General features: G+C 35.9%; 1 protein-coding gene across 3 annotated transcripts in view; it reads right to left on the reverse strand.

The window, feature by feature from the left end:
• Nucleotides 1-14,461, reverse strand: part of WNK3 (WNK lysine deficient protein kinase 3) — a 186,412-nt gene that overhangs the window by 157,634 nt on the left and 14,317 nt on the right. For all 3 annotated transcript variants that reach the window (XM_070462813.1, XM_070462812.1, XM_070462814.1), the window contains exon 2: nucleotides 7,256-7,910. In XM_070462813.1, coding sequence (XP_070318914.1) covers nucleotides 7,256-7,792 — 537 coding nt within the window. In that variant the 5' untranslated portion in view covers nucleotides 7,793-7,910. The remainder of the gene's footprint in view (nucleotides 1-7,255; nucleotides 7,911-14,461) is intronic.

Genomic DNA, 14,461 nt, shown 5'->3' on the forward strand with positions numbered 1-14,461 from the left:
ATCTCCAAGCCTTCTTCTTACTGACTATAATTCCCTCAACTATAAGCTTTTATGAAAATGGAGCCTGAATCTGCTTTTTCTCCCCATTATGTCCCTAGCACTTAGCACAACTCTGATACATTGTAGGTACTGAGCATTTACTTGCTGAATGAATGAACAATGAATGAATGACAGCTGTTTGCTCTGTATTCATTTCCTATTGCTGCTATAACAAATTACTACAAATTTAGTGGCTTAAAACAACACAAATTTTTATCTTCCAGTTGTGGAGATCAAAAGTCCAAATGAGTCTCACTCAATTAGAATCAAGGTGTTGGCAAGGCTGTGTTCCTTCTGTATCCTCTAGAAGAAACTGCTTGCCTCTCCCAGCTTTCAGAGACTGCCCACATTCCCATCACTCCAACCTCAGCTTCCATTGTCATACCTCCTTCTGACTAATGACCATCCTTCTTCTCAAAAGCACCCTTGTGATTATACTGGGCCCACCCAGATATTCCAGGATAATCTACCTATCAGAAGATCTTTAATTTAGTCGTACCTGCAAAATCCATTAGGTAACATTTGTAGGGATTCTCAGGTAGCTCAGTGGTAAAGAATCTGCCTGCCAATGCAGAAAGAGACAGGTTTGATCCCTGGGTTGGGAAGATTCCCTGGAGAAGGAAATGGCAATCCACTCCAGTACAAGTAAACTTACAAACAATGTGGAAAAAGTAAAATTCTTGTTTCTACAGAGGAGGAAATGGAATACATCAGATTATTTTTATGGCATTTAGTGCTCTCATGTTCATTTAGATCCTGTCTACCTTCCACAACACTGAAAGGCTTCTCCTCTCCATCCTTCTGTGTGTCCTTTTATATGGCTACTTCACAGCCATAACTGTCTACTCTCCGAATTAGTTTGCCAACTTTACTTTAGTTCAGTATTTTTGGAAAATATTACAGTTGCATATTCCCTCCTCTCCCTCAAAGTTCTTCAAAGTTAGAGAATGCCTTATACTGCTTTTGAACAATCCCAAGACTCTCTAGAACAGTGCTCTTCTTAGACTAGAAATCCATTAAATGCTGTTGTTAGGGAGCTAAGAACCTATTGTGTTTTTAATACTTCGGAAAAATGAGATCCCTTTGCCTCCCTTGGTAACACATACCAAGGTCTATCAGGAAATTTGATTGGGAAATCCCATGGACAGAGGAGCCTGGCAGGTTACATTCCATGGGGTCACAAAAGAGTCAGAAACAACTTAGTAACTAAACCACCACCACCAATATATTTATAGGTTCTAGGGAATAGGACATGGACATCTTTGGGGTGTACAACTATATGTATCAATTTGTTATCTATCAAGCAGATAGTTACCTCAAAACTAACTAACTCATTGAACTGGGAAATTAACTATATTTCTCAGACCAAGTCTGTCTCCTGGCACTCTCACCCTCTGCCATTTCATGAAAACATCTGCCTTTGGTTTATAGCTTTTTTTTTCCAAGTCTTTATTAAATTTGTTACAATATTGCTTCTGTTTCATGTTTTGGTTTTTTGGCCATGAAGCATGTGGGATCTTAGCTCCCTGACCAAGGATTGAACCTGCACCCCTGCACTGGAAGGAAAGTCTTAACTACTGGACTGCCAGGGAAATCAGAGCATTAACTATATTTAAGTAAGTTGTATTCTCCCTCCCTTCAATGTAATTATTCTTTGCCTATGACAGTATTCCACTTTGAGGGCTGAGTCTGATGAAAACAGTGGGAAATTAAAATAACACTATTCAGGGTATGCTTATATGTAACGAGGCATCTTCCTGATAGCTCTAACAGAATCTAGAAACACTTTCAAAAGGGGCATAACAAAAATACTTTAAGAGCAAAAGTATCCCAGTGTGAATACTTTGGACAACAATATTTATTCAGAAACAAATTCTAGCATGTATTTTTAAATTACCTTTTCCTTTACTGGAAATTCAGCTATTTTCACACTATTTTTTAATTTCACAATTAAATGTAGGGCTGCCTAAAAATATACTTCTCTCCAAAGTGTTTTTGATAAATGAAAATAAAACAGAAACAAGTTTCTCCAAAATTTTTATAGATACTCCAGGCATGGAAGTACAGATCTTTAAACTGTTACTTCTACTGCATTGCTTGGAATATATTCACTACTATAATCAAAGTGTATTAGAATGCTCACTCAACATGTCAACCTACTATAATCAACTTTGTCTTTTTTCTAATCTTTCTCTTCAGTGGCATTTTTAATTCAGTTCAGAGACTATAGCTGACTTGTTAGAGGTCTAGTTGTTAGAGCTATTTAAAGATGGCCTGTTTAATTACCTTGAAAAGCACATAATCACAGAATTGATCCCACAGTGAAGCTTATTACAAGCAAATATATTTAGAAACAGTCAAATAACAAAATTCACATATCTATGTGATTCCTCTGATTGGAAAATAGCCCCATTATATGAAAACTCAGTTCCATCAAGAAAACAAATGACATACTAGTGAAAGTAAAGCAGAAACTGCTTGTCTTCCCATGTATAAAAGCAAAGTGCTACTGATTTTTCAAGCTGCCAGTGGAGGAGAAAACTATTACATACCCGTATGACCGACTCCTCCTAAAAGTTACTAAACAGGCCTTTTAGTAACATATGACCAGGTCTTTCAACATCATGAACTAAAGTCTTCTATATAAAACATATGACTGACAGCCCTCACTCACAGTAAATTACCAATTTATCAAGTAATTACCAAGTAATCTACAAATTCTTTACAAAAAAAAAAATAGATCAAAGTCCACTAATGCATTAAAAAATCAAATTATGGAAGAGAAAAAAATAAATCAAATTATGGAAACCATAAAATACGACAAACTGTTGGAATGCAGGTATTTATGGCCAAATCTTAAATCTGACGCACATCATCAAAGGTTTGTCTGTTTTTAACATCCTCAAAGTCAAACATCAGCAGTACAATCTATCCTGATTCTTGCACTGCCCTAAAGTCAATGTATTCTAAATAAATGGCTGTAAGGCTTTTAAGAATTGCTGGACAAGGCTCAAGTATCTACCAAGAAAAAGGTATAAAAGTCTTTTCTGAGCTATGAATTTCAAATCAAACATACAAAAGTAAAATTTTAAAAAGGAAAAGAACTGCCATATTTCAGGTTGGAAGATTAAGAGGTGGTATGTATACAACAAAAATATAGCTTACATATTTTAATGTTAATAAATAGAAAATACATATCAAGTTGATAAAAGTATAGACACACAAATTTTATATATTATACATACACACCTATATAAACAAAGGTTGGGAAAGAATCTAGAATAATTTAAACTGTTCACTGGGATATTTTTCAACAAACTTGTTTAATTATGTAATAAAGAGTAAGATTTTACTGAAAAAAATATGAGAAATTGTACATTACAAATTACATAGTACTTACAGGAAAGCAATTAAAAGATGATGTCCTTATTATCTTCCTGGGATTCTAAATAAGTTTGTTGCTGCTGTTTTCGGTCATCAAGTCATGTCCAACACTTTTGCAACCCCATGAACCATAGCCCACCAGGCTCCTCTGTCCACAGGATTTCCCAGGAAAGAATACTGGAGTGGGTTGACATTTCCTTCTCAGGGATCTTCCTGACCCAGGGATCGAATCCATGTCTCCTGCATTGGCAGGTGGATTCTTTACCACTGACTCACCAGGGATGTGCTCTAAATAAGTTAGTTTTTCCTAATTCCAAATATGCAAAAAATGACATGATATCTAAAAACAGTATCAACTAAGTCTACTAATTTCGACATTCCTTTCAGAATGTGCTTAGTCGTTCAGTTATGTTCAATTCTTTGCAACCCCATTGACGGTAGCCCACCAGGCTCCTTTGTCCACGGAATTTTCCAGGCAAGAATACTGGAGTGGGTTGCCATTTCCTTCTCCAGGGGATCTTCCCCACCCAGGGATGGAACCCAAGTTTCCTGCATTGGCAGGTGGATTCTTTACCATTAGTGCCACCTGGGAAGCCCAATTCAGAAAAGAAACCTTCAGTTGTTGTTCTTTGTGTAAATTAAAATATACTTTACACTTTAGGACTTCCCTGGTAGCACAGTGGATAAGAATTCCGCCTGCCAATGCAGGGACACGGATTTGATCCCTGGTCCAGGAAGATTCCACATGCTATGGAGCAACTAAGCCCATACTCCACAAGTACTGAGTCCAAGCTCTAAAACCTACAAGATGCAACTACTGAGCCTATGTGCCGCAACTACTGAAGCCTGCATGCCTAGAGCCTATGCTCCACAACAAGAGAAGCCACCACAATGAGAAGCCCACACACCACAACGAAGAGTAGCCCCTGCTCACTGCAACTAGAGAAAGCCTGCACAAAGCAATGAAGACCCAGGGCAGCTCCCCAAAAATGTACTTTATCTTTGTAAATTAAAATTTACACTTGCTCCCCATGACAGATCCACAAATCTGGCTATATATCCAATTACCCGGAGAACTTTTAAAAGTAAGTTCCTGGGGGAAATTCCCTGGTGGTTCAGTGGTTAGGACTCCATGCTTCCACTGCAGGGGCCACAGGTTTGATCCCTGGTTGGGGAACTAAGATCCCTCAAGCTACACAGCACAAACAAAAAGTAATAATAATAAAACTGCATTTAAAACATAAATAAATAATAAAAGTTCCTGAGTCTTATCTCTTGGAGATTCTGATTTAGAAAGTCTGCAGTGGATGCCATGAATCAGTAATATGTGATATAATATTATATAAAGCTCATGTTGGTATATTAAGGGAATTCCTCCTGTGATTCAGCTGGCTCTTGGAATTGATCCCTTATTTCAGTGCTTTTCAAGCTCTACTGTGCATAAAAATCACCTGCAGATGTTACTAAGAGGTAGATTCTGATTCAATAGGTCTGGGGTCCTGGGGACCTGAAACTCTAAGTTACCAGGTGATATCCATGCTGCTGGTCCATGGAGTACACTTGGAGTAGTAAGACCTTATAGGATCTTTCAGTCTTTCCACAGGTGAATAATAAAAGGTATTCCCATATGCAGTTATTATTACTGAAATATTTTTAAGTTTTACAGAAACATTCTTTAGCATAGCTAGAGTATACAACTTGCAAAATATTTGATTATCTTTACTATGTGTCCTACTACCAAGTGAATGGAAATTATCTCCCCCATTTACAAACAGAATAACACTAAAAGATGAGTGTTACTGCAGTCAAAAGATATAAACTTCCATTTATAAGATAAATAAGTACTAGAAACATAATGTACAACAAGATAAAGATAACACTATTGTATGTTATCCATAGAAATGGTTAAGGGAGTAAATCCTAGGCGTTCTCATCACAAGGAAAAAAATTTTTCTATTTAATTTTGTATCTGAGACGATGTTCACTAAACTCACTGCCCTATTCATTTCATGATGTATCTTAGTCCAATCATTATACTGTACACTTTAAACTTACACAGTGTTCTATGTCAATTATATCTCAATAAAATTAGAAGAAAAAAATAAATAACAATAACAACAACAAAGGACCAGACAATAAGTATTTTACATCTTGTAGGTCCCTACCCCCAAAAAAGATGAATGTTACTGAAATCACAATGCAGAGATTAAATTAAAATTTACATAACTTCATTCACACACACACACACATATATATATATATGCAAAAATATTTTTCATGACCATGTTTATAACAGTAAAATACTGGAGAAAATCTAGAAGTCCAACAATAGAGGACTGATTAAATATCTTATAAAGGCATCTATCAAAAATAGTGATGTAAATGTACAACTACCAGTAATGAAAAGATGTTCATGATTAAGTTTAAAAACAAAGTTTTGTCCAAACCTTATAGTATGGTTCCATGGGGGTGCATACAGTCACATATACATTTATTCAAAAGAAAGAGTCCATAAAGATATATACTAACATGGTTAAAGCATCCTCAAAGAATTATAATTTCAGGTGATCTTAATGTTTGTTTACTTGGAGGATCCAATATTCCTACTATGACACAGAATTTATAATAAAATTCTTAAAGGGTAAAAAGGGGTGAGAAGAAAACCAAGCAAACCCCGCATAGCACATGCACACACCTTTCAAGAACTACTCTAATGGCTTGACTCCAAACAGTCATCAAGGGACTTCCTATATTCAAAGCACTTTGAAAGCTTGTTAAAAATGTAGTCTTGCATCCCACCCCAGATTTACTGAATCTCTGACGATAGTCTCCTAAATCTGCATACAAAGCAAACAGTGACTCTTAAACACAGTCAAGTTTGGAAACAAAAAGATTCCTAGAAATGCAGGGACCAAGACTAAATTTCAACCTATCTAAATGGCAAACTATAGCAAATTCAGAATGGGTGAAATCATGATACATACCTATACACCCACACACAGCAACCACTGGAATATGAACAACAAAAACCTGTATTTAGCAACTAGCTTTATTTAATCTTAATTTTAAGCATCTCTTATGAACACTGACCATTTCCCATGAGCTGACTGAGGTCACAAAGGTTTTCCTTATGTTTGATATACATCTCTCTGAAGCTATTCCTATTATAACCTTTTCTATGATGTTCTGTCTCCATTTACTCCTTCATTAGTTAAAAGTACCATATAGACAATTACTATGGAACCAAATATCTAGATAATTCAACCATTCTTCTGATGCTTTCACTTCTCCTTCCTGAACAACATTCCAGTTGACCTATCCCAGTAGATTCTGGTGATTATTTCATCCAAAGATCCTCTCTGAGGCAAACTCAAAGGCATGGAGAGGAATTTATACTACTAGAAGCCCTCAAAGAAGCAAGGAAAGCATTTCCTGTTCTGAAAAACAGCACATGAACCCCAAAAAGTCTGTTGACAGAAATGGAAAATATCATACTGAATATATCCCTAAAATATCAACTCACAAGGCATACATTTACTAAAAGCTTTCAAAATAAGACATTAAGAGTTTTGAGAATTTTCTAAGGTTAACAAATTAGAATCATTTCCCCAAAGAAAGCCAGGACAGACTGTCCCCCCTTTAAAACAGAGAGGAAAACAGTAGGGAAAGAAAAGTTTGGCATGAGCTAAAAGGATTTAAGAATAATTTCAGGGATGTGGGGACAAGTCCTTCATTTTATTTTAATCCATGATACATTTTAATCCTGGATCACTCAGAAGTCCAGGCCAGCTGAAACTGGAATTTATTAAAACCAAGAAGATTATATACCCACCTGCAGCTCACACCAAGCAACCTCAACCCATGTTTCAGTGTCCAGTCCTTTATATACTGTTTTAAATGCTCCTCTTCCCAGTTCTATGTCAAATTTCAGGAACCTGCCACTAGGAGAAGTAGCTACAGCCTTCATTTCTGCTTCTTCTTCCATCTCCTTTTCATTTTTCTCCTTGAAATAATCTTTTGAGGATTCTGACGTTCCCTTTGAACATTGCTCATATTTAACTTCTTGTCCTCCTCTTAGCACATTTGTAGGAAGCTTTTCTACTCTTGGAACATTTGTTGCAGTCTTTATTCTCTCATCTTTGGAGGAAGATTCAGCAACTTTGTCATCTTCTGTCATCTCAACACTCTTTCGAAAGAATCTTTTCTTTTCTATAGTTTCTCCAGAAGCAGAGAAGGTATTGCTTTTCTCCTTTAGTCTAGCTTCCACTGTCAAAGTTGCTGCAACCTGAGGAACTCTGTTTTCCAATGAAACTCCATCAGGTTTCTCAGAATCTTCTGTGCTAGCTGGCTCCCCTGAATCAGTATCCATTGTAATTAAGGTTGGCACTAAAATTTTTCCTGTTCCACTCTTCAGTCCAGTTCCATCTCAGGTATCAGAATTATCAGGATGGACTTCCTTTTATGTGGTCATATATTTCCATAGCAACCTGAAGGGAGGAAAGAAGGATATATTAAAATCACCCCACAAAGGAAATCATTAAGGAGAAAAATCACCTGACTGTTTAATCCCTTTTTTCTTAATAAGAAATTTGTTCTTTTTCTGTCCAGTCTTAGCAACCAGCAGGCTCCAGGGACTATGTCTTATCTTGTTTACCATTGCAGTCCTCAGTGCCTAGCAGACTACTTGGCATACAGCTCAACAAGTCTTCATACTGCATGAACATTGTTTATAAACCTAGTTCTCAGCACCTTCTATGAATCTATCATATTTAAAGCAAGTATCCAAACCCTGAATTTGCTTAGCTACAAGGCAGTACACAAAATAGGCTTCTCTGGTGGCTCAGATGGCAAAGAATCTGCCTGCAATGCAGGGGACCATGGTTCAATCCCTGGCTCAGGAAAATCCCCTGGAGAAGGGAAATGGCAACCCACTCCAGCATTCTTGCCTAGAGAATTCCATAGACAGAGAAGCCTGGCGGGCTACAGTCCATGGGGTCACAAAGAGTCAGACACGGCTAAACATGCACACACACATAACACGTACAATAAGCAAAAAATAGCACATAATTTCTCAGTAGGTGGTTTTTGTCTAAAATTCTGGAACTAATCCATAGATTTTTTTATTGTGGCAAAATTTAATCACTGTTAAGTGTACAATTCAGTGGCATTAAATACTCTGACAATGCTGTGCAATCATCACTACTATCCATTTCCAAAACGTTTCCATCCTTCCAAACTGAAATCTTTAAAACAGTAACTCCTCATCACCTCAGACCCTGGTAGTCTCTATTCTATTTTAGGTCCTTGTGAATTTGTTTGTTCTAGGTGCTTCATGTAAGGACTCATACAATATTTGTCCTTTTGTGTCTGGCTTATTTCACTTGGCATAATATTCTCAAGTTTCGTGTGTGTGTGTGTGTGTGTGTGTGTGTAAATATAGCATGTATCAGAATTTCATTCATTTTTAAGCCTGAATAATAATAGTCTATTGTATGTATATAACACATTTTGTTTATCCATTCATCTAATCAGTGGATTGTTTCCACCTTTTAACTATTGTGAATAATGCTACCATGAACATCCAACAGTAGTTTTGAATAATGCAAATATTATACTTGTTCATTGAGCTTGCCTTCATATTTCAATAGGAAGATTTTAACTACTATCAAATATTAACACATTATATTATTTAAAAACGGCAAGAAAGACTTAAATATGTATCCTCTTGAACCAGCAATTCCATTCATAGGAACTTGTCATAGAAAACAGTCAAGAATCTGTGCAAAGATTTAACTGTAAAGACATTCATTATAGCATTTATAATTTGGAAAAACTATAACTAAATATAAACATAACAGGGGTTTAATTAAGTATCTCAAAATGAGATAGGATACAGCATTTTAAAAACACTGTAGTAGTGAGATGAAAAGACATTTCCCATATGTTATATGGTTAAATGAAAAAAGAAATATATACAACAAACTTTCATTATACACACACACACTCGATGTTAACTCTGAATGGTGGAATTATGGACTTTTTTTCTTTCTGCTTTTCTGTATTTTCTAAAATTTTCCACAAAGAACATGTGGAAATATGTGTAACATATAAAGAAAAACTGTTTAAAAGGTTTTTCAAATGAATGGTCAAACCAATAAGAAAAATCTTTTCTTCTCACCATAAACATACATCACAAAGTTAAACATGTATATTTGTTATGATATTATATAGCCTAGAAGGCAGAATTTGTCATGTCAAACCAAAAATAAACAATAAAAAATTTGAAAAACAACTCTAAACTAAAACAAACAAAATTGGGTGAAATATCCTAAACTGTTCTATACATTCAACACAATTCCTATCAAAATTTCAGTTGGTTTCTTAGAAGAAATTAACAAGCTGATCCTAAAATTCATACAAAACTTCAAGAGACCCAGAATAGCTAAGTCCAGGCAAACCTAAAAAAGAACAGAGCTAATGGACTCAACCTTTCCAATTTTAAAACCTACTATATAAAGCTACAGTATTAAGACAGTGTGGTACTGGTGTTAGGATAGATGGATAAATAGATGGAATAAAAATACAGAGTCCAGAAATAAACACATATATTTGTGGTTGACTGATTTCCCACAAGGATGCCAAGACAATTCAATGGGGAAAGAATTGTCTTTTCAACAAATGGTGCTAGGACAACTGGATGTCTACATACACAAGAATGAAGTTGGACTCTTGGGAGTCCAGGTTAAGTATGCTTCCTGGAAAAGATGCCTGAACTGAGTCTCTAAGAAAGAAAATTAGCTCATCCAAGCAGAGGGAAGATGACAAGCAAAGTCATGAAATAGCAGAACAAGTATATAAACAATTCACTAACAATACTAGACCTGGTGGCTCAGACAGTAAAGAATCCATCTGCAATGCGGGAGACCTGGGTTCGATCCCTGGGTTGGGAAGATCCCCTGGAGGAGGGCATGGAACCCACTCCAGTATTCTTGCCTGGAGAACCCCCATGGACAGAGGAGTCTGGTAGGCTACAGTCCATGAGGTGACAAAGAGTTGGACACAACTGAACGACAAAGTACAGCAATACTAGAAGCAGGAAGATGAGGACAGAGACAGATAGTCACCAAGGATTTCTACGACATACAATGTAAAACAAGGATATCAGTTAGAGAGCTACTGTAATAATCCAGGGAAGAGTTGCTGACGTTTGAGTGAAAATAGTGTCAAGAGGCAAGATATATTAACGAAGTACTAAATACAAGATTTACTATCTGAATGAATATGATTGTGAAGGAACAGGAAGAGTCTACGCTAACTCCTAGAAATTTGCCTATCAGATGACACAGCTAGGACAGAGCTAAGAAACTAATAGCTCAGGATGTACTACATAAGGTTAGACTGCAAAATCAATAGACTTTGAAAGTCAGTAAGACCAGTATTACCTGCAAGTGGGAAAAGGTAACTAACAATGCCTCATTTAGGTAGAGATTTATTTAACTTATTTTTAGACTTGGAAAAAGGCATGCAAGAATATACAAAGAATCTAGTATACCCTTCACTCACACCCCCAAATGTTAACATTTTAGATTGGACATTCTTAAGAATAACTCTATCCACTTCACCTAACTAAAGGTAACTTATTCAGAAACTTCAAAAGCAAAGATCCATAAGTAAGACAAAAGGACTGCTGCTGCTGCTAAGCAGACAAAAACAGGTTAAAAAAAAAAAAAAAGATTTTAAATTGGAAAAGCCTTCAAGTTTTTTTAACTGCAGAACCTCTTTTTAAAAAAAATATGAAATTTTACTCAGAACCCTAATATAAAAATAGAGGGGCAAGTAGTGCTGCCCTGGTATAATAACTATAGTTATAATGTCTGGTCACCTGGTTTCCCAAACTATGGAATAAGAAGCAGCAAAAAAGAGAGATGAGGAAATGAGTGTTCCTTTAGCCTTAAAAACCAACCCCCAAGACAAAAATATTACTAAAAACAAAGAACACTTTATAAGTATGGAAAGATTAATTCATCGGGACAATGTAACAATTATAAACATATACACATCTAACAACAGAAGCCCAAAATATATTAAATAAAAACTGACAAAACCAAAGAGAGAAATAATTCGGTAGTAATAGTAGGAGATTTTAATACCCTATTCTCACTACTGGGGAGATAAACTAGATATAAAATAAGCAAGAATCTGGAAAACTTGACCAATACCATCAATCAACTTGAACTAACTGCCATCTGTAGAACACTCCACCCAGCAAGAACAAAATCACATTCCTTTCAAGCACACATGGAAAAATCATAGTACAGATCATGTACTATGCAATAAATCTCAAAAATTTTAAAAAGAATTGAAACCAAAGTATACTCTCCTACCACAAAAGAATTAAATTAGAAATGAACAGAATAAGTGTATATAGATCAGTGGAATAGAAATGAGAGTCTGATCAACTGATTTTCAATGGAGAGGTCAAGACAATTCAATGGGAAAAGAAGAGTCTTTCAAAACATGTATTGGGACAATTGGATATCCACATACAAAAGAATGAAGTTGGACTCTTAACCTCACACCATACAAGAAATGAACTCAAAGTGGAATGTGGACCTAAATATAAGAGCCAAAACTACAAAACTCTCAGAAGAAAACATTAAATTCTAGGGACTCTGGGTTATGCAATAAAATCATGAAATCACTGTACCAAGGTACAAGTGATAAAAAAAAATACAAGTGATCAAAGAAAATTGAGAAGGTGGACCTTATCAAAATTTAAAACTTTTGTGCTTCAAAGGATGCCATCAAGAAAGTGAAAGGGCTGGGAGAAAATATGTGCAAATCATATATCTGATAAGGTATTCAGAATATACAAAGAATTCTGACAACTCAATAATGAAAAGATAAATAATCCAATGGGCTAAAGATTAGAATAGGCCTTTCTCTAAAGAAGATACATTAATATAAATGGTCAATAAACATATGAAAAGATGTTCCACGTAGTTACTCATTAGAGAAATACAAATAAAAATCACAATCAAATACTATTCCATACCCATGATGATTACAATAAAAAAGACAAGATATAACAAGTGTTGGTAGGGATATAGAGAAAAGAGACCCCTAATACACTGCTGGTGGGAAAGTAAAATGGAACAGTCTGGCAGTTCTTCAACAAGTTAAACACAGAGTTACTATATGAATACTGTCTACCCAAGAGAAATGAAAACTTATGTCCACATAAAAACTTATACACAAGTGTTCACAGCAGCACTATTCACAATAGCTGAAAGGTGGAAACAACCCAAATGTCTAATAACAGCTTAATAAACAAAAAATGTGTTATATTCATGCAATGCAATATTATTCGGCAATAAAAAGAAATGAGGTATTGATACATGCAACAGTAAGGATGAACCTTGATAATATCATGCTAGGTGAATGAAGCCAGAGGAAAGACCACATACTGCATGGTTACATTTATATGCATTGTCTAGAAAATGCAAATCTACAGAGACAGAAAATAGATTACTTGCTGCCTTAGGCTGGGGCACAGGAACTGGACTGACTGAAAACTAGCACAAGAAAACTTTCGGGGGTGATGAAAATGTTTTAAAATTAGATTGCAATCAAGGTTATACAACTGGATAAATTTGCTAAAAGTCACTGACACTTATACTGGTGAGTTTATGATATATAAATTATATCTCAATAAAGTATGTCCTTTAAGAATCTTGAAATATTGTGACTAAAATCAAAGCTATTATAATATCAAATATACCTTTTTAAAACTATACTCTCTACCTCCCCCACCCCCACCCCCACCCCATTCTGACCACTCTCCTCATCTCCTGCCTGGCCTCTTCGGTTAAGAATCATTGGTCTGATCCATTCGTCTGCTGATGGGCATCTAGGTTGCTTCCATGTCCTGTGCTATGATATATACACCATGGAATATTACTCAGCCATTAAAAAGAATTCATTTGAATCAGTTCTAATGAGATGGGTGAAACTGGAGCCCATTACACAGAGCGAAGTAAGCCAGAAAGATAAAGACCATTACAGTATACTAACACATATATATGGAATTTAGAAAGATGGTAACGATAACCCTATATGCAAAAAAAGAAAAAGAGACTCAGATGTATAGAACAGACTTGTGGACTCTATGGGAGAATGCGGGGGTGGGATGTTTCAAGAGAACAGCATCGAAACATGTATATCTAGGGTGAAACAGATCACCAGCCCAGGTTGGATGCATGAGACAAGTGCTCAGGCCTGGTGCACTGGGAAGACCCAGAGGGATGGGGTGGAGAGGGAGGTGGGAGGGGGGACCGGGATGGGGAATACATGTAAATCCATGGCTAATTCAATGTATGACAAAAACCACTGCAATGCTGTAAAGTAATTAGCCTCCAACTAATAAAAATAAATGGAAAAAAAAAAAAAAAGAATCATTGGTCTGAAGGGAAAAGACCTGACAACAATAAAATGTAATAGCTGGTTGCCTAAGGGTAAACAATGAATAAGAAAAACAAATTTTTAAAAAACAGGTAAAGAACTTCACTAAGCAGAGTATATCTGTGGCCTTTTCATCATGGATCCAATAGCTACTTGACCATAAAAAAGAGCTTCAGAACTCAGGCTTCAGAGTGGGAGAAACCTGGAATCAATCACGGTTCTGCCTCTCACTCCTCAGATACTTGGGGCAAATTACTTAACCTCATTCATTTTTTATTTCATTTGTAAAATCTCACAGGACTAACATGAAAAGAAAATGGAAATATACATGTAAAGTACTTAACACGGTGCCCAGCACAATATAATAATAAATGGAAGCTTTCATTTCCTACCTCTTAATAACCCCTAGGGGCAGCACTATACTAAAGCACAACTCAACAATACTCAAGAAAACATAAAATGATTTTTCAGAAGACTATTTAGTAAGGCTGAGAAGTATATAATATGTTCTTTTAAACCTTTCCAGTAAGAAACCATGGTGGCATTGCTAAAGGGATATGATCAGGATAATATCTCT

The sequence above is a fragment of the Odocoileus virginianus genome, unplaced genomic scaffold, assembly GCF_023699985.2.
Source record: "Odocoileus virginianus isolate 20LAN1187 ecotype Illinois unplaced genomic scaffold, Ovbor_1.2 Unplaced_Scaffold_14, whole genome shotgun sequence".
Taxonomy (NCBI): domain Eukaryota; kingdom Metazoa; phylum Chordata; class Mammalia; order Artiodactyla; family Cervidae; genus Odocoileus; species Odocoileus virginianus.